This window comes from Echeneis naucrates, chromosome 4 (assembly GCF_900963305.1).
Source record: "Echeneis naucrates chromosome 4, fEcheNa1.1, whole genome shotgun sequence".
In the NCBI taxonomy this organism is placed as follows: Eukaryota; Metazoa; Chordata; class Actinopteri; order Carangiformes; family Echeneidae; genus Echeneis; species Echeneis naucrates.
The window spans coordinates 9216388-9240609 of NC_042514.1; the positions used below are offsets into that span (position 1 = coordinate 9216388).

General features: G+C 39.7%; 1 protein-coding gene and 1 long non-coding RNA gene across 3 annotated transcripts; one reads left to right on the forward strand and one right to left on the reverse strand.

The window, feature by feature from the left end:
* Positions 1–682: 682 nt before the first annotated feature.
* LOC115041718 (uncharacterized) lies at positions 683–19004 on the forward strand. The gene is made up of 3 exons (XR_003840640.1): positions 683–933; positions 1257–1293; positions 17987–19004. It is a non-coding gene; the product is annotated as an uncharacterized LOC115041718 (long non-coding RNA).
* LOC115041717 (uncharacterized) lies at positions 18234–23903 on the reverse strand. Of its 2 annotated transcripts, XR_003840639.1 has the most exons (9): positions 23811–23903; positions 23689–23729; positions 23520–23594; positions 23247–23427; positions 21632–22036; positions 19170–19415; positions 18546–18588; positions 18390–18452; positions 18234–18312 (listed from the first exon to the last, which is right to left on the reverse strand). XR_003840639.1 is itself a non-coding variant. In XM_029499414.1 (8 exons), the coding sequence occupies exons 1-7, from the start codon at positions 23875–23877 to the stop codon at positions 18566–18568; spliced, it is 1038 nt and encodes a 345-aa protein (XP_029355274.1). In that variant the 5' UTR covers positions 23878–23903; the 3' UTR covers positions 18356–18452; positions 18546–18565. The 2 variants fall into 2 exon arrangements, 1 of the variants encoding a protein (XP_029355274.1); XM_029499414.1 differs by lacking the exon at positions 18234–18312 and having other exon boundaries at positions 18356–18452.
* Between the last annotated feature and the right edge of the window lie 319 nt (positions 23904–24222).

Here is a 24222-nt window from a genome sequence, read left to right on the forward strand (position 1 = left end):
AAGGCTGAAAATGGCTGAAAAACCTTAATGTATCACAAAACTTGATGATAACTCATAACATGCTTTATATTTGTGGTATTTATCATTCTGTAAGATCCCAAGGCCTACTACACAATCTCACTCTGACAAAAAGAAAAACTTCAACTGTGTGCTAGTGTCATTTTCATTCTTCTATTGACTACCTTGAATTTCCATAAGCCAACCCACGTACTGATTACAATAAGTAGAAATTGTAGAAGTGAAATCTATATTCCTAGAAACCTTTGTCTCCCGAAATAATACGTTAAGTTGTAAAATTTGTACTTCATTTTGTGATATGTGAGAAAATGGAGACCTGCTGTAGCTTCTCAAGATTGCTGTTATTTTCTGTTTGTGATTTTCAGACATACAATAAAAATAAAATTAACTTGATTGAAAAGTTTGGAAAGATTGGGATTGTGGATCAAGTATCTTATCACCATACAACTCTGAATCCAGCCCTCCTGTGAAACTGAGTTTGATGAAACTCAAATTAAGATTAATTCATTTATATCAGCCGTGTATCTGATGATACTTAAATCCTTCATGAATGTGATTTTATTTTGAAAGTCTTTTGTTTTCCTCCCCATGTCCTGTCAAGCGTCTGCGGTCCTGACTGTCTGTGTGCTTTCACCTGTGTTTCATTATCTCCCTTGCCTGAAGGCTTATACCTGGTGCCTTTCCGTTGTTGTTGATTCCCCTGTGTGAGCATGACCCTTTTCTGTGCTTTGAGCAGTGACTTTTTGCCATCTGCCTTTGATACCTTTGCCTGATCCAGCTACCTTTGCTCTACTGACCCTGCCTGGATTACAGACCCTGAAGCTTGGATTTGTCTGTCTGGTTTGTGAATCCACCATTGTGCCTGACAATAACGTCCTATGGAGTAGTATTTGTCTATCCATCAGGCTTTGATTGGTGAGTGAACAGACTTTGACTCTTTGTGTGTCCCCTTGGGGAATGGTGTTTTAAATGGCTTCAGTTAATGATATTCAATGTCAGCACTTTCTAAATGAGCACACCGAGCACCCAGAGATATATGAAAGAATTTGTGTGTGGAGTTTTTTCACGTAAAGTTGAACAAATCTGAATCATGTGTGACACAGGGGAGTAGTGTTTATAACTTTTGGTGGATGACATCTTGGTTTTGGATGTTTAATGGGTCCAGTTTCAGTGTGTAAAAACCGTAATCCATGTGCTGCCCTTTTGTACCTTCACCACACTCTTATCTTGCCTTCTAGCTGTTGGCAGCTTCCTGACCTCGTGTATGTCATAAAGGTGAGCAATGATTAGCTGCTCTGATTTATTGTACTTATTAATAAAAAAAAAAAAAAACAACTCAGTTTGCCCATTAGACAAGTCAAAAATAATGAGCAGCTTGTATAAAAGCCAACTTGAAATATTTTATATTTAAGGCAAGCTTTATTTCTGATGCAGACATCGTGTTCCTTCAGGCCGATTACACTTCTTTAGATTTGAAATCAATTACAGGGACTCTTACTCTGTCTTCTCCTCTACCACCACGCCCCCCTTATCTTCCCTCTTATCTTCCCCCTCCACAAACATGTAGCCACTGTTCAAGTACCTATATATCACTTTTGACAGGCTGCATGAAAGCACTTCCAAAGTTCATTGTGATTCCTCGTCCATTAACCTCACCTAACAAATTTATTGCCAATTTAAAAGACATCACAACACTCAACATGTTAAAGACACTCACAGCATGTACATGTATGTCCAATAGATTTTTTTATTTTTTTATTTATTTTTTTTTACTCAGTGAGACATACAACTGTTTATTTTACAGATTTGATTTTGCACACGTACAGAACACGTGCACACATGATGCAGTAATTCTAAAATGAATGAGAAATTCCAGGTTGTGAACAACAAAGTAATTCAGAGATTTGATCTTATTTTTTTTTTTTTTTTGTGAACTGCTTTTCCTGTTGAACAATTTGGCCATATTGAATGAGGAAAAAACAAGAAATGACATTACTTTAAAAGCCTGTCTGTGCCTGTAAGCCATTCACATGCAGGACAAAATAGGCATGAGTCATTCAAATTTCTTATCCATGAGACCTACAGGACCCCTAAATACCAATAAGTTCAGTATAGCCTTAAACAAAATCATAGCATGATTTGAGGTATGACCAAGAGTGGACCTTTAGAATTCCCCATGTGTTCAGAAGTCTACTGCTGAATAGGTTCATTTCATTACAGGGACTTTTTTTGTCCCTATAAAGAAGCCAAGTCCCCTCAATGTGAGTAATTCTGGGTCACACCATTTAAACTTAATATAGTATGTGGCCAAACTGTGTTTTTTTTTTTTTTATTTGAAGGTTCTTTGTGGATTATTTTTCAGCAGGTGTGTGGTTTAGTGTCTTCAATAAAACCAACAAACTGAAATGAAAATAAATCTAATTTGCACAGGAGATTGTATGCCATAAGGGCAAATTGAGGATTAAAGAAAGGAACCCACTTGTTGACTCAAACACTGTGGCTAAAGTCAAAAGAATAAACAGAGAAAGAAGAAACAGGCGATGGATAGTTCTGCGCCTGAACAGGATGGCCTCTTTCCAGCCAAGCTTTAATTATCCTTCACGTTGTCAAGTGATATCAGAATGGGGACTTCTTGACCCTTAACATGTCACTGCAATGCTGGGGAGGGGATTCAATCTATGAAGTTATAAAAAAAAAAAAAAGTGATTCGTTAAAGTTAATCCTGCGACTGCACGGCACTTAGATGCTATTTTCATCAATTTAATATTACAGAAACTGGTAAATAATAAATGCGCCACCCAGTCCACCCACACATTCTGGCTGTTGATACTAGTTTGTGTGCTCAGACAGAAATAGGGAGTGTTAAGTGTCGGTATCTGTCCTCTTTCATGCCATCTTGAAAACCTATGAAGTTAATTGAGGAAATGATATAAAATGACATCATCACATCATGTTTGTATTCTGCAAGGATCTTGTCCAGCAAGTTTTTGTGTACTCTCTGTGCTCACAAACTTTCTTTTTTGTGTGTGTGTGTGTGTGTGTGTGTGTGTGTGTTTTGGAAACAGTCAAATTTCCTATAAAGCTATTATAATTTGTCTTTTTGTATCTTATGTATGGCAACAGAACAAATTTAAGAGTAAAATAACAGAAAACATGCAAGAGTGGCCATCAATGGAGATCCACTTGAAAGTAGCTCAGCTTCCCAAGGAGTAGCTCAACTTATTCAATTCTGTAATAAAAGGGGGGGAAAGGACCCAAATCTTTAAGTGAGGCTGTTATGCAGTTGTAAAGTGATGTGAATATTCTTTACTTTTGAAAAAAAATTGACTTCTCTGAGAGAGGGGGAAAAAAATAAAAATAAAAATAAGATCTGTCATTCCAGCAGGCTCGCTGTCACAGTTTTGGTCCTCTGGGTTTTAAAGCTTTGGTCACTGTCTTTTTGGGGCTTTTTATGGCTTTATTTCAGACAGTAATTGGCAGAGACTGACAGGACACACGGAGTCACCCACGTTACTAAACATTTTTTTTTTCTTTCTTTCTTTTTTTTTTTTTTGGGGTGAAAACATGAATAGTCAATTTACCAAAACAACCTATTACAGAATTGTGTCAAGAGCACCAACAAGTCTCACCATGAACAAGCAATGCCATGTGAGCGGCAAGTCAAAACTTCTTCGGGCAGAAGCAGATTCAGATCAGCAATCTGCCTTGACCGGTTCGGTTGAGAAAAAGCTGAAGGAGGAAATGATTAAATACAAACAAAACATACGGAGTGAAATACTATTGTCAGTATGTATTGACAGGGAGTGTTGATAGCACATTTGAGGCTGATGGTAACTGATGGTAAGCAGTTATGGCAGCAGCAGGCTTGAAACAGGAAAAAGTTGTAAACAGGAACATGGGTGCAGCAGTGATTCAGTATTTGTGGTATGAGGACAGAATGAAAACACCCACAAATATTGGAATTTGCATAAACAATGAAAAGGTATTTGAGCCATTGTTCACAGGAAACTGTTTATTACAGCAGCCTTGACCAATGACTAAATGCAATAAAATGGCCAGCACCCCCTTAGTTTCAGAAACGGTCCCAGGACAGGCCATGCTAATGTACACCGCCATTATTGCAGTCTTAAAGATGCCAGTCCTGGTTAATTTGGCAACACCTTTAGGACCCCTGATGTCAGATCACCTGTGTTGAGTGGAAGGCAAATTTCTTTTTACGGACACACAAAAATGGAGTACACCAATATCTAGACTCCAGTTGCTGAATCTGGTCTATCACCCTACAGCTGTCAGTGGCATTAACATCACAACGTAAACTGACTGTGGTAAATGTGCCAGTCAGTCAAACTGAGAGGTGATATTCGAATCTTGTTCCATTCCTTGCCTGCTTTCACTCCTGCTGTAACTTTGCCGGATTTGATGGTCTACAATTGACGATTTAAAAGGCATGATGGTATTTGTGGGAGGTTGTAAATAGAAACTTTAGTATTGACAGTGTACTCATTTCATTTAAACAGATCTTTGCTGTGTTGGCTCTGTGACTTTCCTGTGTGATTAATGCTATCATTTACCACCTAACAGACACAAATGAAAAGTATATTTATCAGTTTAGATAATACTTCCCATGGAAATTCTGAAATCTAAATCACAATTGGATACACAGCTACACTAAGGAGTAGGAGTAAAGAGGTGATATTCATTAAAATTTTTTCCCCCCCCTTGCGTATTTGGAAAAGTCTGTGGTGGGCTTCCTGACGTCAGAAAAACCATCTTTCCATTTAGTTCAGTCCATCAGCTTGCCCATCTGATTAACTTTACACATTTATGTGTGTATTGTTTATGCAAATCTCGCCTACGGTCTCTTGACTCTCACCCAGTTCCTCTTCTTTTGATCTAGTGAAGGAGGTGAAGTAGGAACAGCATATTTCTAGCAATTTCACTGGTCTGTCTTTCCGCCATGACACACAAACATCCTCTCTGACTACAAAGAGCATACCACACGGGTCAGATGATTTCCTGTGCAACAGTCTGGTTCAAACCAGGTAAACAGATTGTCCATTCATACACTTTTAGTTAACCCTGATGTTCATAGTTCATTATCAGATGACGGGAAATTGAACATGTCGCGACACATCCACGTTGCCTCACAATGGTGATGCAAACACACAACCAGTGTGAATGACTCAGTTTCTAATATTAGCTGACATAACATACACTTTCCTTTCTTCTAATTCATTTGATCCTCTTTCCTCTAATTGTAGGAAACCAGACATGACTATAACTACTTCAATGCAAAGTAATTATTCAGTCTCTGATGGAAACTAATTTATGTCCTTTACACCTGAGCAGGGGGATTAGTCAAAAAGCTGTCTTTGTATTCTGCATTATTCATTATGAGTGGAAGTCCAGATTGAGGGCGTCCTCGGGTTCAGTGGCGGTTAGGCTGAATTCTTTTGGTTTGTGGTGCCGTTACATGCTGCTGAGTCCTGCAGCACATCAGTACAGTTGGACCGGCTCACAGTGGTCCACCATCTGTTCATCTTTCTCTCACTTTCCTTTTAACCCAAGTACTGGTACTTTTGGTGGTGTGGACAAGTTCCAAGTCATTCTTTAAAATGGAAATGCTGACTTTCAGATTTTCATTTGCTGTAAGTTATAATCATCAAAGTGAAAAGAAATAAAGCAGTCTGTAATGAATCTGTGTGCACTTTTTGGACTGAATTACTGAGATAAATGCACTTTTTGACGATAGTCAAATTTTTTTTTTTTGAGATGCAACTGTTGTCTGTTTGATTCTGTTCATCTGAACATGCAACCACGCCCACCTCACCTGGACTTTCCCCTTACCTGCTGCACACAGCTGGTCCTGATCACCACTCAGTCAGTATAAAAGCCTCTCCTGCTCACTCGCTCTTTGGCAGATTGTTTTAGCCCTCATGTAAGACTTTCCAGCACGTGTCACCGGATTGAGTCCCCTTGTTGCCAATTGTGTCTTTCTCTGAGCCGTCTCCCTCATTTCTGCCCTGGAAAACTGACCAGCCTTCTGATGCTGACCTCACCTGTTTTCTCTGCTCCTTTTCTGCCACCCCCAGAAGGCCCAGCCTGTTCAGAGCCGTGCAGTCAACACTTGTACCAAGTCAGTGATATCCAGCTTTTTGGTCCAAACCCAGAACCCTTGTCATCAGCTTTGTCAGTCATCTGTATATGAGTCATATAGCAGTTTTAAACAATACTATATTTCTACATCAGCAATAATCAATATAACGGGTGCCAGGGTAACAAATAGTAATACAATGTACACAGTCACACCTGTCATAGTTACATACATCTGAGGGGATTTTAGATTTTCAGACAGTTGGTTGGGACATTAGCATTGTGCATTTACTAAATTACTAAAACCAACTTGTACATGAGGGTAGGTTGTTCCTATAAGGAGGATAGAATGTATTCTATGGGTGGCTTGAGTATAATATAAAACGCTGCACAGCAAAGACCTGGCTATAAACCTCTTACTTTTGGTAGATGACAGATTAATTCATCTGTCTTAATCTCGCTTTATTTTTTTAATTTACTTGCATTGTTCTTCGGGACATGTCATTGACTTATTTCATTCATTCACCTCCTACTGCTTATCTACGTCCGGCTCACAGGGGGTGCTGGCGTTTCCTCCCACCATCCAAAGATGTGCATGTTTAGGTTTATCCATTTCTGGGACTCAGGGGGTGCTGGAGCCAATACCAGCTCACTTTGGGTGAAGGCGGGGTCACCCTGGTCAGTCCATCGCAGGGCCAACACACAGAGACTAACAACCACTTTAGAGCAGACGTCTCCAGCTCAGTTCCTGGAGGGACACTGTCCTGCATGTTTTAGATGTTTCCTGCTCCAACACACCTGATTCAAATGAGTGACTCCAGATCAGACTTCAGCAGAGCTTCGATGAGCTTCGGTGATTCAGGTGATTGAATCAGGTGTGTTGGAGCAGGATGACATCTAAAACCTGCAGGACAGTGTCCCTCCAGGACCGGATTTGGACACCTCCGATTTAGAGTCACCAGTTAACCCAAACATGTCGTCTTTGGACGGTGGGAGGAAACAGGAGTCCCCGGAGGAAACTCACACAGGTACAAAGAGGACATGCAAACTCCACAAAGAAAGGCTGCAGGCTGGGGACTGAACGTATTGTGGGTCAACAGCACTAACCACTGTTGCAACATGCTGACTAATTTTAAAAATTTCTAATATCCACACTCTGGCCCCTTGGACTTCCCCACCCTAAAGAAATAAAATCAGTTTTACTGGGAGTTTTTGAAGCCCATCCAATTGTTTTCTCCATAAAAAAGAATACCAAAATTGTCAAATGACAAACCCCTGTGGATATCATTGTATATAATATTTCTGGCACAATATCTGATACCCCCCCCCCAAAGAGGTCAAACGCCACCAAATTTTCTGTTAGTCCTTAGGATGGGGTGATGAGTCCATGAATCAAGTTTGGTTCAGATATGTGAAAGTGTTTCTGAGATATGAGTTCATTTCCTGTCTATCTACTTTCGATTGACTGTGACGGAAGGATGCTTTTGAAATAAAGAAATCCAACAAATAACTTTTGTGAGGTGCCTTTAAGATCATATCTGCCAAGTTCCATGAAGATCGGACAACATTTGACTGAAACTTTGGTCTTAATTTACAGTAAAAATCCAATATGGCAAAAAAAATCAAATGGTGCTGAAATAGATGTCAGGGGCCCTGTTGAACCCGGCTAGGTCCAAGGATTCCAGTGGTCCATTTGTGAAAACTGGGCCAGTGGTTCAAAAGTTAAAAATGTGACTGCTGGTCTAAGTTTGACCTGTTCAGGATAGAGCAGCCTAAATTGGTGTGAGCGATTATGTTACTGTGCCAAATTTTAAAAATTTTTACCAGGTGGTTCTGTGGACTGCCACAGACTCCCACTGCGGAGGAAATAAACATAATAATAGGAGAACAGAGAAACCCAATGTGGGCCTTCGCAGCTTCTCTGCTTGGCCCCTAAATAGAACATTCAAGAACCCGTTTCATCAGGACACTGCAGATTATTCTCAGTGCAAGCAAGTCATTTTAGAAGTATCAGTATCTGATTTGATAGGCATCACAAATTCACTGACATGCTGCTTAGTTCTGATTGGTACGCGATAGAATCAGTCTTTTCCAACAGTGTTTTTCCCCACTTATAATCAAACCTTAAGTCAGTCAGTATTTCGCACATTAGGAGAGATGGTGAATGTTATGTTCAGAGCTGTTTCTGGGTTTCCAACAGTGACTTAAAACAGTTTGGAATAATTTTATTTTCAATAATTTTCATATACTCCATCTGTGCTTGAAGAGTCCTTTTACTTATACCATAATCTGGTGCTGTAACAAATAAACCAGAAGAACAAAATCTCTATGCTGCTTTGATGTTGCACTGTATGTGTAATGATACTGCTTTGCAACGGGCTTGACCAGAAAGTAAAAGCTACTTAGTCGTTTGCAGAAAAAGTTTGTTTATAATCTCGCTTCGGGTAAAGTCATTCTTTCCGTTTCATTCACCCAGGGAGAAGATGGGCACATTTCTTGGACAACACACCCACACTTTTTGGTTTGGTGCTCCCAGAATAGCAAGTGTGATGGCTGTGGGGAGCGGAGAGCAATGTGGAACAGGTTTCTGCTGCTGGCTGAGTCATTCTGAGACCATATATACATGAGAGGATGGCTTCAGAAGGACACTGCCAGAGAGAGACCTAGAAAATCATGCCTTTCTATAGAAAATCGCACAGCACTTTGATATGCCTGTGATTAAGGGTGAGATGAAATCGCATGACGATGCAACCCTTAAGACTCAGACAGGCGCAAATTGATACAGAGGGAAAGAGGAGGAACAAGCCCAGACGGAGCGAGAAAAAAATTAACAGACGCAAAAAGAAAAAGAGAAAATCAAGAGATAGATTTCCCAATGTACTGGCAGGGGAGTCCCCCAGACGCAGCTATTGCAGGGCTTGTCCCACCTCCACACTTGGCGATAGGCTTTATCTCGCATCATGAGTGGGTTTCTGTTAGAGCTGTTTGTCTGTGACTTGCTGTTGTTAGTGTTGCCTTCCTTGGACAGACTTGTAAAACTTAGACATGGCATGGGGAATCCCCACTGCAGCTCTCTGCCAGTATTTGTGAACAAGGCTACATTAAGCTTTGTGCACATGTTATAGGCATTTGTGAGCAACTTATAGTGATTTAATACATACTACAATTCCAGGAACCCTTCTGCTGACTAAAATAATAAATACTGGTAGACCCCCTTTGTGTTTGTATTTCAAAGCTGTCGGATAACAGGTACAGTCCCAACCACAAACAGGATGTCGCTCAGTGCGTTTTTCTTCAGGAGAATCTTATTATCAGTTTCTGTTAAGTATTTCAACCCAGTCTAAGAGTGTGATCTGATTAATAAATAAGGCATTAAAATGTTGTTCACTTTAGGCTAAATAATGGAGGTTCACTGACCCCTGTGTGGGAAAATTGTAATTGCACAGAGAATTACATTAGAAAGAAAGAGAATTAATCAAACATTTCAGATGAATAAATAAATACTGCAACATCCTACTCACATCAGACACCTATTATAAGCACCACGGCTGCATGTTATTTCAATGTGCTGGCTTTTTTTTTTTTTTTGTTTGTTTGGTTTTTTTTTTTTAATTCACACTTGTAGCCTCTCCAAACTCTCTCAAAGCTTCTGTTTCTGACTCTGTCCCGTGTTACAATGCTCATGAACAAAATATCAAATCAGTGGACAGGCGCTGTAACAGACTTAGAAAGTTTTCATCACTTGGTGATCGTGGTTTCTCCAGGTCAGTGCTTCACGACCTGCCCATCAGTGCCATTTGGTGACTTCTTCTTGAGGTTCTGATTATACTAGGTGACTCACTGTCCTATCATGTTGACATCATGGGGAATTAACTATTGATAATTACTGACATCAGAATGTTGACATTATCATAGATACGATACATTTCTGAAGATAATGTCAAAGCAATAACTGACCCTTGAAAATAAGGTGGGCTTCATGATGCTATTCAACAGGGTTAATGTTTGTCAAAAATAAGAACTCAACGCCTTATTCCCATGTTCAGCTTTAGCAAATTAACGTTAGTCTGTCCTGACAGTAAGGAAAGTGTTTCCAGAAAAGCCAATCTGAAGGATGTACAGCAGACAGATGTGTGACTCTCTTAGCTTATTCTTATCTTCTTTGACGCTAAGTTGGAGTCTTGAGGCGAGTTTTGTCTTTTTCAGACTGAATAAGCTGCAGCCTTAGCACCAACTAAAAACTGAGATTGACTAAACACACATGAAGATAGTAAGTGAACAGTAAATTGGAATTACCTGGTTAATAAAAATTATATAGTTTTCAGCTCTTTACCTTAACATTACCCAAACTAAAGGTCATAGCATCAGTGAATGGCTAATAGACATTTTTTGCATTCATATGTAGTTTCTAATTTATTCTTATCAGTAATACAAACTTGTTGATAAATACAGAGAAATAAAAATTTCATGTCATTGACAGTTGCTGAGTCTTTAATCTTACTGCTACTTCCTAAATGGAGACTGCTGTATGCAAATATTTTGGTGCTCTCTGTTGGGGAAAAGAGAAACTGCAGAAGTGTTCGTATTAGCTGTCCCCTCTGTTATAGGCGTTTTTCTTTTCAGTGTGAGCATCAATGTCGGTGTAAGCGAATATTTTTCTGTCCTTTTTCACTTTAACCTGATTGTTTGTTTGTTTGTTTTTTTTAAGACTGTTTACAGTGGTTATAGTCGATAAAGTGATTGAGCCTCATTCTCAGTCGTCAAAAATAGCTTCACAAACCACAGCATGTGATAAAATATATTATAACTGACCAATTAGTAGGGATGAGCGAGTACACGGCTATCTCTATCAATCATCTACAACAGGAGTGTCAAACTCAAATTCACAGAGGGCCAAAATTAAAAGCTGGGACGAAGTCATGGGCCAAACTCAATTTATTGAAAAATGGACTGCAGCCTTGCATCTTTTCCCTTCTCTCCAGATATGTAATATTAAACCTTTTCATATGGAAACAACTTTAGTTTTGCATAAACTTTGAATCTGGAACAACCAAAGCTTAATATCATTAACACATGAGAAATTAAATTTGAAATAAAAATTCAGTCGTATTCGTTTCTTATGTCTCTCTGCATCTGTGGCCTTTCAAGTTCCTATTCAATGTAAAACTTCTTTAACAGGCCAGCAACAAAACAACCAAAAATAATAACAATTTCCTTCAATGAAAACGCACTCTTTCAACTATTAACAGTCCCTGCCTTGGAGTAGAAAAGGTGCATCGAGACAACATTCATTCAAGCTCAGTTGGCTCTGATGCACAGTTCGAGCCCGATACCTGACATCTCTTCTTAGATACAAGTGCATCAGTGTCTGGGGTCAGGCTGTGAGCCAGGAAATCCTCAGGTTCATCACAGAGAACAGCTGCTCACAAAGACATGTGCTTTGAGCAGCCTGGGGAGTGTGTAGGAGGAAACGTGGACCCACGTCAGCACCCACAGACTCACACTTTGACTTCAGCTGTCACCACACTGGAGTTCAGTCAGCTCCTTTTGGAGCTTGGCTGGTGCACTTTCCACGTCAGCTGCAAACGGATTACTGTGTATGCGCTAAATACTGGCGGGCCAGCTCTAATACACGTTTGGTGTGATGTCGAGGGCCAGATTTGGCCCGCGGGCCTGAGTTTGACACCCGTGATCCACGATATCTGTGTCCGTACTCGTAAGGGGCGGGGCTTAAACCGAACGTGGGCGTGGTTTATACAAAAGTTTTGGGCGGTTTTTGCCTGAAATTGATATGAAGTCGATCGGAAGTTGCCATATTTATTGTAAGCCTAAAGACACTTTTATTTACAGCTGAAGTTATATCACACCAAAGTAAGAGGAGCGAACACAGAAGAAACGGTGAGAATGAGAAACGTTTGGATTACAAAAAGCTATTTTAAAATGTTGAAGTGTGGACGAAGCCTCACTTTTTGTCGCTCTCAGGTTAAATGCTGATCTTACCGGGGGACTCCATCATAGTTGGAAATCCAGCGGGATTATTTCTCCATGAAAATGAAGGCAAACAGAAGGTACAGCTGGTGTGTTAAAACAGTCATCTGACGTGTTAAAATAATGTCTTAAACTAACTACTGGACATTGTTTTTTTGATTGTGCCGCCAATTGTTTTCCGGTGGGCGTGGCTTTCGGGGTATGACGCGTTGCGCTCTGTCCTATCACAGGACGCCCTGAGGAGGATTTTCCAAAAACTGATTGATGAGGATTTTATTGAGTCCTAAATTTTTGCCATTTGATATCTTTGAGACTGATGACAACAAACTGAAATAGGCTGTTCATCAGCTGATCAAAAGTTTAAGACCATAGCACAAAAAAACCTAAAGCGCCCTCAAAACAGAAATTAAAGGGTCAAAAAAAAAAAAAAAAAAAAACACTCAGCAATGAGCAGCTCCACCATTCTTGTTGGTCACTTCAAAAATTCGTTTTGGCATGCTTGATGCAAGTGTGTCTGGAAGGCTAGTGGTGAAGATGGCTTCACGAAAGGCATCCGCTGTCTGGAACTGATGTCCATTTTTGTGAACTTCCCTTGCCATCCATCCCCAAATGTTCTCAGTCGGATTTAGATCAGGGGAACACGCAGGATGGTCCAAAAGAGTGATGTTATTCTCCTGGAAGAAGCATTGTCCTGTTGAAAAACCCAGTCGTGAGGGATGCATCATCTCCACGTAGCCAGCTGCTTGTATCATTATTATTTCTCATCAGAGAATAAAACTTTTATTCCACCTTTGAATGTCCCATGTTTGGTGCTCCCTTGCAAAGTCCAAACGGGCAATTTTGTGTCGTCGAAGGAGACATGGCCTTTGAGGAGGTTTTTTGTTTTTGAAGCCCTTCCCTCGCAGATGCCTTCTGATGGTTATTGGGCTGCAGTCAGCACCAGTGATGGCCTTAATTTGGTCGAGACGGACAGCCAATCGGATCCTCCTGCTCAGCGCCGGTGAAATGTTTTTGGGTCTACCACGTGACCTTTTTGTTCCATAACCCTCAGGATCTTTTAGAAAATTCAAAATGACTGTCTTACTGCGTCCAACCTCAGCAGCAATGGCACGTTGTGAGAGGCCTTACTTATGCAGCTCAACAATCCTACCGCGTTCAAAGAGAGTGAGCTTTTTTGTTTTTGCCATCGGGAGATCTTGACAGAGTGGTTACTCAACAGAAAATGACATGGAATCCAAATTTTGGCGCAGAATTTGGCTTTTAAAGGCTGTGGTCTTAAACTTTTGATCAGCTGATGAAAAGCCTATTTCAGTTAAATTCTTGTTTTCAACAGATTGCATGCTTACTTTTTTTTCCTCTTGCTCCCATTTCTTCTTTTTCAATTTTGAAGCTCTGCTTAGAACCTTCTTAAGATCCCGCAGTGCAAAATGCAAATTCTTGCAATTTCTTAACTGGTTTTAAGATTTTGATCAGGAGTGTATGTTGTGTTTGTCAGCGTTTGGTGTTGTGCATCTTTAAGGCCACTAGGGTGCAGGATTAACTAACATGATCTGGTATTGAGCAAACTAAACAATAAGAATGATAATCCACAATAAAGAGGGATAGCGAACCATAACCATAAGACAGGAAAAAAGAAGTTCACAGAAAAGTATATGCAAATAGATATGTAACACAAAATACCGAACTGTACTGAATTTCTTACTGTTTCAAGTTTTAGAGTTCTCCATTTCGTGGCATGCAGCTAATTTGATATAGTGATTAAATGGCTGAAGAGCGTTTCTCTCAGTGTTGGTCCCCAGAGAGGGCTGTAACCTGGAGGCAGTTTGTACCCCTGAAACCTAACAAATCATGGTGAGAAAGGCAGATAGTTCGAAGTCATGACAATCTTTAAGATTAAAACTTATTATCTTTTGGACCAAAAAAAAAAAAAATCACATTCTGCGCAGTATTTATTATCTGGCAGAGGGAGGTAAGGTGAACAGATGAAGATGACGGTCATGAATATTCTGTTCAGACTGGCTTAGCCATCATATTTCACATTCTGTTTTCATGGTGTTTTTCCTGATGTTTTTTTTATATATATACTTGTTTGTTGTATTTTATATGCTGTTTTATGTAAAGTGAGCTTGAGAGCCTTGAAAGGTACCTATAAATTATGTTTCTTACTGTCCACTTGGTTATTTATTTTTTTTTAGTAATTATTAATATGCTGCTGTAGAAGCTTCAACTCCTGGGAAGACTTTTTTCAAGGCAGCTGTGTAAAGGCAAGTTAGATTTATTATTATTATTATTATTATTATTATTATTATTATTATTATTATTAAATTGCGAAAATATCACTGACCCAAGCCCCTTGAAAACTATAGTCTTTCTCTTGTCCCCTATATGAAACCACACATTTCTGCAAACATTTGGAAGATTTGTTGCATTGCAATTCAGTTTTCTTATGAGCTCTTCACTTTGGTTTCAAGTGGGTGAAGTTGTAAAGAGGTAGTGACATCCTTTTACCACATAAATCACTATCGGAGCAACATTTTAATCAAACTGTGACCGTTGGAATTTCTGTAGCTACCACAAGGTCTCAGTTAAGCCGTTTAACGTCTTTTTTTTAACTGTTTAATCGCTAATAACTAAAGCTGTTTGATGTTGTTGAATATTTCAGCCTGATCGTTTAATGCCATAGTGATGTTACAATCCTATGTACTGATTTGAAACACCAGAGATATCAGTTTGCATCAAACGCATGGATGTTTTACACCTCTCAGCATGGTTAGTTGCAAATTCATTTCAAAACAATAAAGACTGTTGGGAAACCACTAACTTTAAAAGATTGGGGTTAGTGTTTTCCCAATCTATCATGAATACTTACAAACCAGTAACAAGTTAAAGGAAGAATCTGAATAAATGAGAGAAGAAATCTAACTAATGCCGATACTTCCATAAAGACATGTTGTATGATGCACTGCAGCTAATCCCTCCTAGATGTGTTGCATATTTTGACAGAGTTGTTTTATTTTGTGTGAAGACGGAAAGGGACTGACAGATTGTTAATTAACATGAACATCTGTTTTCAGATCTGTGTTAGGGACATCAGTGAATGGGTTTGGACGTCATGGTCTGCAAATATGTGAGGAACAATTGAGAAACTTTTCATTAGATCACTGACTTTGACAGCACAGGACATGATCAGAATGTCTGCAAGAACAGTCTGGTAACAGTTACAGAGACAGACAGAGAGTTTAGATGATGCATATGTACGAGTTCAATGCTGCAGAAAAACGTAGGACACAGTTCTATGGAGATGTGGAAAAACATTATATGGCTAAATGAGTCATCCCTAATATTCTCGATAGGTGGGTGAGTGAATGTGTGACGTACACAAAGAGCAAGGTACAGCTTAAATGCTTCAACCTAATAGAGATGTGGCTGGGTGGCTCTGACACTGTGGGGGGCATTCGGCTGTCAATCACAGAAGCACTGAAGCTGTTGTAGCAACACGTATCAGCCGTTATGTTGATATTTCCTGTAATGTCTCAGCTCCTGTTTTTTTAAATCGTTATTGGTGACTGTGAAGAGAGAAAACCCTTTCTAATATATTTCCTCTCCAAGAAGTGGCCACAAAACAGTCTGCACCTGCAGTCTGATTTAGAGAAAGTGATGCATTTTAAAGAAGTTACAGCCTTGTAATTCAAAGCTCCCGCTTAATGCCATCATATTAAGTTTATTTGGATTTGGCATTTCAGCATGTTTTTAAGACTTACCTGTTACCTACCCTCTAAATCAGAGTTTCAAATACATATTTATAATTACAGTGCAATTGGGATTTTCAAACATGATTCACGACCTGGACATTGAATCGTCATTGTCAGTTTTCTGCCCAAAAGCTGCATGACTGTAGTGGCGAAAAGTACATTCAGTTGCTTTATGTGATTTCCTTTTAGAGTATTCTACCTCCTGTGACAGAACATTTTAGTCAGTTATGTAGTTTTAAACTTTAGAGCCAAATGTATGGCAACCCTTAGAGTTCAACTGCAACGTAACATCGGAAACAGACAAAGAAACAGGTTGCTACACAATATAAATATTGTATGTCCTCCATAAAAAAAAAATAAATAAAAAAAAAAATAATAAAATTATTGTGCTACAAATACAAATATATTTTGGTTGAAGAGTGTAATTAAAAAAGGTTTAACTGTAGAATGAAATTAATGAAAAATAAAATGGTCAAAAATTGGTTCTTGGCCCATAAAACTTGTCACACTCATAAAGAGAGAGGTGGAGTATCACACTCAGTCAGTACTGCAATGAGTACAGATGATGAGCTTATTCCGTGATTTTTGGAACTAGATGCAACCCCAGATCTGTTGAGCTCACAGGCATGCGCACGAAAATTATTTTTTGTTTAATGTTTTTGTTCTTTTCATGTTTTGCGCATTTATCGCTTTATGTATGAATGTGTGTGTGTGTATATATATAATGTGTATAGTATTGGTTAAATTTCATTTTACTTTAACTTGTACCTAGTGTCAGTCCTCTTTGAGAAATTCATGTGAATTTCCCCATCGGAATGAGTAAGAAAGGATGATCTTATATTTGCTTTCCAAAATGTTGCATTTGGTGCTGAAAGGTGTCTGTAGCCTTGCAACAAACTAAAAACAGAAATTGGATTCACCTGTTGGCTTTACCACTACATCCTTAATAAATCCACTTACTGCCAAAACATGCTGGAAACATCATAGTACAGAAAAATGTGTCATACACGTTTTTTGCCAAATCAAAGCTGCATCAGAGGAGGCAAACCACAGAGAGTCTGTGAGTAATTTGTGGTTCAGCCTGAGATGATTGATATATGTTTTAAAGCATAATTCAGCTTTTGATGCTTTGAGGTGCTTGTACAAATGAGCTCTGATGTTTATAGTGTGGTGAAAAAAAAAAAGTAACCAAGTTTTACAAAAAATCATCCTGCAGACATGCAAGACCCCTGAGACATTCACACAGGAAGGAAACATACGTCAATCTTGCCAGTGTTTAGTTATCTCATAATGTGCCCATGTTGTGCATCCTCTTGCACTCTACTAATGTGTGTTTGTGGTGAGCACAGAATATAAGGTGTTAAACTGAAGAAAAAAAAAATGCAGCAGCGCAAACGCACAGCTCTGTGATAAGCAAGCTACGTTTGAAGCTTTCGTTTAACCAAGTATTGTCCACAGTTTAGCTCATTTTTCAGACTCTCACTTGCAGGTGCTGCTCCACCTCAGTGGAATATATGGTAATCATGTTATTGGTGTCATTATCTAGATACTTTCCAGTGGTCATGAACAAACGTTATGTGGGTGTTCATTACATGACAAGCTATTCAAACATGGAATTTCAATCAGAAAAAAACTTAATTGAATAACAAACCACTTTTCACCCAGTGGAAAATAACCTAAACAAAAATTCTTTATTTATTTCAGAGAAATTATCATAAAGGACTTTTCTATTTCATAACTAGACATTTAGACATTACAAATGTCAGATGCAAACCAAAATAAATATTTTAAAATTGCTACAGCTGTACGAGCATTGTAGTGTTGACTGACTCTCAAAATTTACATAAGGCACAATGTTTGTTCATAAATAGGTGTAGAAATTGCTTCAATTAACCACTAATTTAAAAGCTAATAATAAAGACAATGTGCAACACATTCAGTGATCTTATGTCGTGGGAATAACATCAAAGGCATAATTTGGGTAAAGTGGTGAGTAAGATTCACTCCTGTCTTTGCAGTTTACATTGTTTCATTTATCACTGTATCTTATACAATCCAAAAAAGTTACCATGCTGTGCATGACTGAGCAAACGGGGTTCCGATACATTCACAAAAACTCTGTCGTATTTCTGCAGCATCATGGCAGAGCTGAGGAAACTTTCTGCAGTCCAAGCGTGATGCTGGGAACAGGAACTCGGCACTTCTGTTCTGTGGGCCTCCATCGAGGTCAGAGGTGGCAAATGTCCCACTCTCCTGACAAACACTGAGTGAACAAATGAGGGTGGGGAGTTGCAGTTCTTAAAGATCAGTTCTACTCGTGAATAAATGTGGTAGAGTCCGCTCTCGTTGACCTGCAGCCCACCATCTTCGAATCGGTAGGTTACTCCTCCGGATACGAATGCCTGACCTGACTTTGGCTCCCATCGCAAAGTCTTACGGAAATCCTTTGTTTCAATTCGCCCTGCAGGGGTAGAGACATAATTAGTGCAAAACTGTCAAAGATTAAGCTTCAGTGCAAGTGTGAATAAAAAATATTACCTATCACATGTGCTGCAGGTCTGTCATCACTGGCTTGTCCTTGCATCTGAGGTTCATAGAAACCTGAAACAACCCTCTGATTAGAGTCACGTAGAAACTGGGGTTTGAGGAGGTGTCTCAACTTCTTGGGTATAATATATATGTGGTGACACTTACCGATTTGCTTCTGCGCTGTATTAAACTCTGTCACAGGTTGAGCCTTGAATAAAATGAAAGAAAAAATTACATCTAAATACCACATTTCAGTGGCTTTTTTGTGCACCTCTCATCTAAAAGCTTCTCACATAGTCTGAGTTTGAGAGGATATCCTGTCTTAGTGGTCCACAATGACCACAGATGGAACAGTTAAGTCCTTGGTTAGCATTTTTAAATGTCAGGGCCATAGTTATGATACATGATACATATTTGCATTTACAATCATGGCAAATCAAATGTGAATTAATTATTAAACATAACATGTTTGAGTTAACTTTCCAACCAAGTTTTCCACACTCCCACTTTTATGCCTAACACCCCCACTCTTTGCAAAATGAGTAGTCACATCTTTTAATCTTTTGCATCTTAACCTGTAGTGGACTTAAACAATAAGGCTATAATAAATATTAGACACAAAGGAATAAATAAAAAAATGTAGTCATTTATCAGCAATTCTTTCACTGCTTACTTCGCTAAGAATCATCACCTTACTATATTTTGAATAGGTTAGCTTCTTAATTCAGTAAAAATTCACAATTTCTCATACGTCCCCTTAGCTATCCATCATACCCGGTGATCCCTTACCTCTTTCATCTGCCTCAGCTCCATCTGCATGTTGTAGACCTGGTAGGCTTCGAACCCGAGGGCTGCAAACACAAGCAGGAACAGGAGCAGCACGACCAGGGACAGACAAGGTGAGACTCCCATGTAGCCCTGACTCTTCCCACGACTCCTCATCCTTTCCTGGGCAGGCGGGAATGACCAGCATGGAATAAGACTTGGAGGCTGGGCAGAGTTCTGTGGATTTCCAGCTCCGTCCACAAGGAACACCTGTGGGAACGGATAGCTCTGGTCATGGCTCATGCTGCAGGTCCTATTGTGAGAGAAACTGTGTGCATGTATCGTCTCTGCATGAGGGAGGTGTGTACCTTTGTCTGAGCACATCTGTCTTAAAGGCCAAGCTTCAGCTGTTAACCGACCACAAAGCCCTCCCACATACATGTAGTAAAGACAAGTGCACTTTTCTAAACTCAAACAAGTTAAGCTGCTGGGTGGCATTAATTTATAAAAACTGAACCTTAGTGACTTATCTCACTGTTAAGTTTTTATCTCAACTAAGGATTTTGTGTGGCTCCTCATTTGTAAATGACTTTGGCTTAAGGTGTCTTTAAAATGAGTAAATTCAAATGTACTACTTTAACTTCTCTTTTAACTACGCAGTATATGCATGTAGACAACGGTAGCCAAAGCTGTAGGGAAAGGAAGCTACAGGTTTCATGTTCACCCCTCTTCACTAACCACCAGCTCTTCACCAACAGACCTGTCCATAAGTTCCACGAAAGGAAGTATTTCACAACCATTAGATATGACCGGGTCTTGTGAACCAGGCAAGACACTTTGCTGGGGATTTTTTTTAATTTGATTTTTGTTGATGTGTGGTTCGTGCTGGTTTTTCAGAAAGTGGCAAATTGTATTATTCTTGCACATCAGTTTTAATAAAGTGCAGTATGTTAGTAAACAGTGATGTAGCAGTTTCAGTGGCAGACAAATTAGTCTTGGTGGGAAGATGCTGCTGCCACATGAAAAGGACTCATGTCTCTGCACAGGCTCAGTAGAAGCGACAATAAAATACGGTTAACAAATGCTTTAGAAAGGTGAGAAGTAACCCCAACTAATACCTCAGAGATGAGCTTACAGGAAGGCTAAACCCGCACCACGTTTTTCCCCATTCACTCAGGAGTCAATACCACTGTGATCTAACACTTCTAGGTCTGTTTCCGATTATATGGAACGCATATGCAGCTTTTGCACTGCTGATGCTGCAGTTTTTCTAAGAATTAACTAATTTATCGGTTTCTCAAAATCCTGTTGATGAATATTAGCCCGCATTCTTTGGTGGGATGGTGATGCCGTGTGCACTAAATGCAAGAAACAACACATTATAAGGGTGGCGGGTGAGTGGGGGGGCTTCGTCAGTGTGCTTTCTCACAAAGGGCTACGTTAAGACTTTGTCCGTCCACAGTAGCAAAGGTCTAGTTTTGTTTCATTTTCCTGGCCCCTTTAGAGTAAAAGGGAAACCCACCTTTAAGCATGCATGCAACACTTGAGCCTCAAGGGTAACTACGTCAGTCTAAACCATAGATGACACAGAGCGGCTGTTTTCTATAAGCTGATGTGTCTGTTTCCCAGAAATGTCATGCTGAAAGCAGTCCTCACAGTAGCAGTAGCAGTAGCAGCAGCAGTAGCAGCAGCAGTAGCAGCAGCAGCAGCAGCAGTACAGTGGGTTAGGTGGGAGGGTGGGGTTTGGGGTCTAACCAGACTGTGCTCGAGTTGCTGCTCCACTTAATACAACCAGACAAAAGACTAATATGAATCACTGAATCAGCAAGTCTGTCAACGGATTGCTCTGTTTCTCACAGTCTCCATCATTTCTGCTGCATAATGGAGCTAGTTGTGGCTATGATGACTGATTGCACAATGGGGTAATGCCTGAAAATTACAGTGAATTTCTCAGCCTGAAACGAATCTCATCATCAAACACAGTTTTTCCTCTCAGGCATCAGGTATCATGAGTGACGTCTTAACTCGACTGTTTTTTTTTTTAAATTATGAATATTGAATATTTTCTCAATTGAAATATTAAAATATTCTCATTTCATGTCATCCTTGGTTCTCAGAAATGAAGTGTGTTTTTCCAAAAGCATACAACCAAATATACCAAAGAGTAGTTCAAGAATTTACTTATAATGTAAAAAAAAATGTTAATTTTGAAAGCCTCATTTTAACTGCATCTACAAATGTCAAAATATTAGTTTGTTACTTTGAACAACCACAATTGAGAACATCTTTAATTGAGTACAGGACACAGAAGGTTTCATTAAACGATTCACTTCAGAAAAATGTGGACATATCTAAATGATCTAAAAATCATGTGTCACAGTCCTCATCAGAAGAAGAGTAACAGTCTAGTCCCAAGACATGACCAGTCATCTCCCCTGGTGTGCTATTGGTTGATGATTTCTCTGCTGATTTGCAGTTGGACTTACATTCGTGGACGGCACCTTCCCGTCCAACAGCCAATCTCAACCTTGTCCTGCCATTGTTGTCTGAAGCAGAATTACTGAGGTTTGGCAGGCCACCCTGCAGCACCCTGGCTAGACTCTGTGTCTGGGAGGAGCGAAGTTGAGCTGACTCTCCTCTGAAGGCAGCAGTAGCTACTGCTAGTCGTGTCTGGTCAAAGGAGAGGGGCTGGTCCTGGTCTGCGCAGACAGCCTCTGAGGTTTGTAACATCGGGTTGGTCGGAACAAATGTCTGAAATCTGGTGTCTGAATAGCTGAGAGGTCCCTGCCTCTCAGTTGCCAATGTTTTCTGACATCCTGACCAACTGCTGGTCGTGTCCCTCTCAGGTCCACTCCTCAGACTGCTGTCCTCACTTTGTCTAGGTTTCTTTACTGTGAACAAAAGTAATGACATAGAGAAATGAATGGGAAGTAGTTCACACAAAGCAAAAACATCAGTCTAGTCAAAAAAGATTAGACAGGTAAGAGAAATCAAAAGTTACCATGACACACATATATTCGGCAGAGAGGATTTTTTTCTACTCCACTTTTTCAAAATAATTCTGGCACTGGGTCAAACCACAGGAGATAGACAAGTATGTGTGTCATGAATAAATTGTACACAAATATAAATCACACTGATATTTCATATGCTCAGATATATTGTGCGTATGGTGGATTTTTCTTTGTTGTTTTTTTAACAAAGGACATACTCTTGTTGTCCAAGACCTATTTCATTGGTCTAGTCTAATCTCACCAGTGCTTCTCAAATAGTGGGGCACGCCCCAACAGGCTTTTTTTGCTTTTGCTTTTGCTTTTTCTTTTTTGTTTTCTTTAATGATAATAAGAAGAGTGGGGGGCGGAATATTTTCTTCTTCCTGGGGGGGTGTAACAGAAAATAATTGAGAAGCTTTGATCTACACCAAGTGGTGTGTGGTGGGTTGTAACGTGTACCAACCTCAGATCAGTTCACTAGTTTATAATCTGATTATCAAATAAAAAGACATGGGTGGAATATACATGGTGGAGGCGGTTATTTCTCTCTTTTTTTTCCAGTGGCAATATGGTGGTTATTACAGCCTTATCTGTAGGGTATATTTATGTTGGTGTGTATTTATTGTGATGTTTTGACTGTAGGGAAGATTCAAATCAATGAAGAAGAATACAATACAATTAGGGCGTGCCCCCAACATGGAGTTTGCATTTTTTCCTGTGTAGGTTCTATGTGAATCTACAATAGAATATCGCCAGTTGTGCATTTGACTGAGTGAGAGATACTAAACATACAAAACATTTATATTTCTTGAACGATAATGTAAAGTGGAAAGTATATGTCTATCTCTAGCACATACAGTGCACAAATCGTTTTTGACCTGGACATTAAACTTCTTCCACTTTAGCGCATGAATGAATTTACCTAGACTGTAGAATATAGCCAGTTGTACATTTGACTGAGAGAGTGTTAGAAAGAGAGTAAATTTTCCCCACAAAACACCATTGCTGAAAACGTATTTAAATTAGTAAACAAAGGATATATAGTGTTGGATGGATGTAACTGCGTTATTTTTCAGCACCTTTCAAAGTCATATTGCTCAACACTGACCAGTGCTCTGTGTCTCCGCTGTCCTTTTGCTGTATGCTCGAGGGGTCCATGGTTTATGTTTACAGGAAGGGTCAAGCACTCGCAGTTTGGCAATGAAGCTTTTATACTCTTTTTCTAATGAATCAATGTGCAGCTGAAACTCTGCTATCTTCCTCTCTGGGTAATGTGAAAGCTGCGATTGCTGGGAAAAGACAAAACAAGAGGAATTCAGGCATTGGCAAACACTTGATAAACGCACTAAGCCGCATTTGACAGTGCAAACCACTGACTCACTTGCAGATAATACTCTATTTCATTCTTAATGCTGGGGATCCACCTCTTCACAGAAGAGGCTGAGTTCAGGCTGGACTGTGGAGGAAAGGGTTCAGCTGAGACCAGTGGCTCCAGGTAAAGGTGAAAACGACGTGATGTGTTTACAATGATGATGTGATGATGTGTTTACCAGCTTGGGTCTCCGCTCATGCACGTCTCTGAGCCGCCCCTCTGTACCGGAAGTACGGAGAAAGTTACGGTCAGCAGAAGTTCATTAAATGTCCGTATCTGCTGCTGTTTACGGCGACTTACCGTCCCTCTCCTTCTGGAGCCACAGTCGGTTCAGCCTGCCCTGCTGCTTCTCCTCATTTCGTGCCATTTTTGCTTTGCTCTGCTAAGATCCGGCGCGGAGAAATTACGTCACGTGACGCAGTGTTGACCTCACGTGACTCCAAAACACCGCAAGAACAGCGTACGTCATCAAAATCACTTGTTGCGCTATCACTTATTAGATTTATTGGGCAAATATATGTAATCTGGAAAATAACATAATTTTAGCATAAAAAATACTTGCCATCTTAATCATTGTTACGAGCTCGTATTTTTATGTGTTTATTTATTTAAAAAGATAAATTCAATTGGTCAAACTCCAAAACTATAGCTCATCTTCAGAGGTCAGTAAAGGTTTTCCAAGGAAGGAAAATCTATGAACTGGATACCGGCC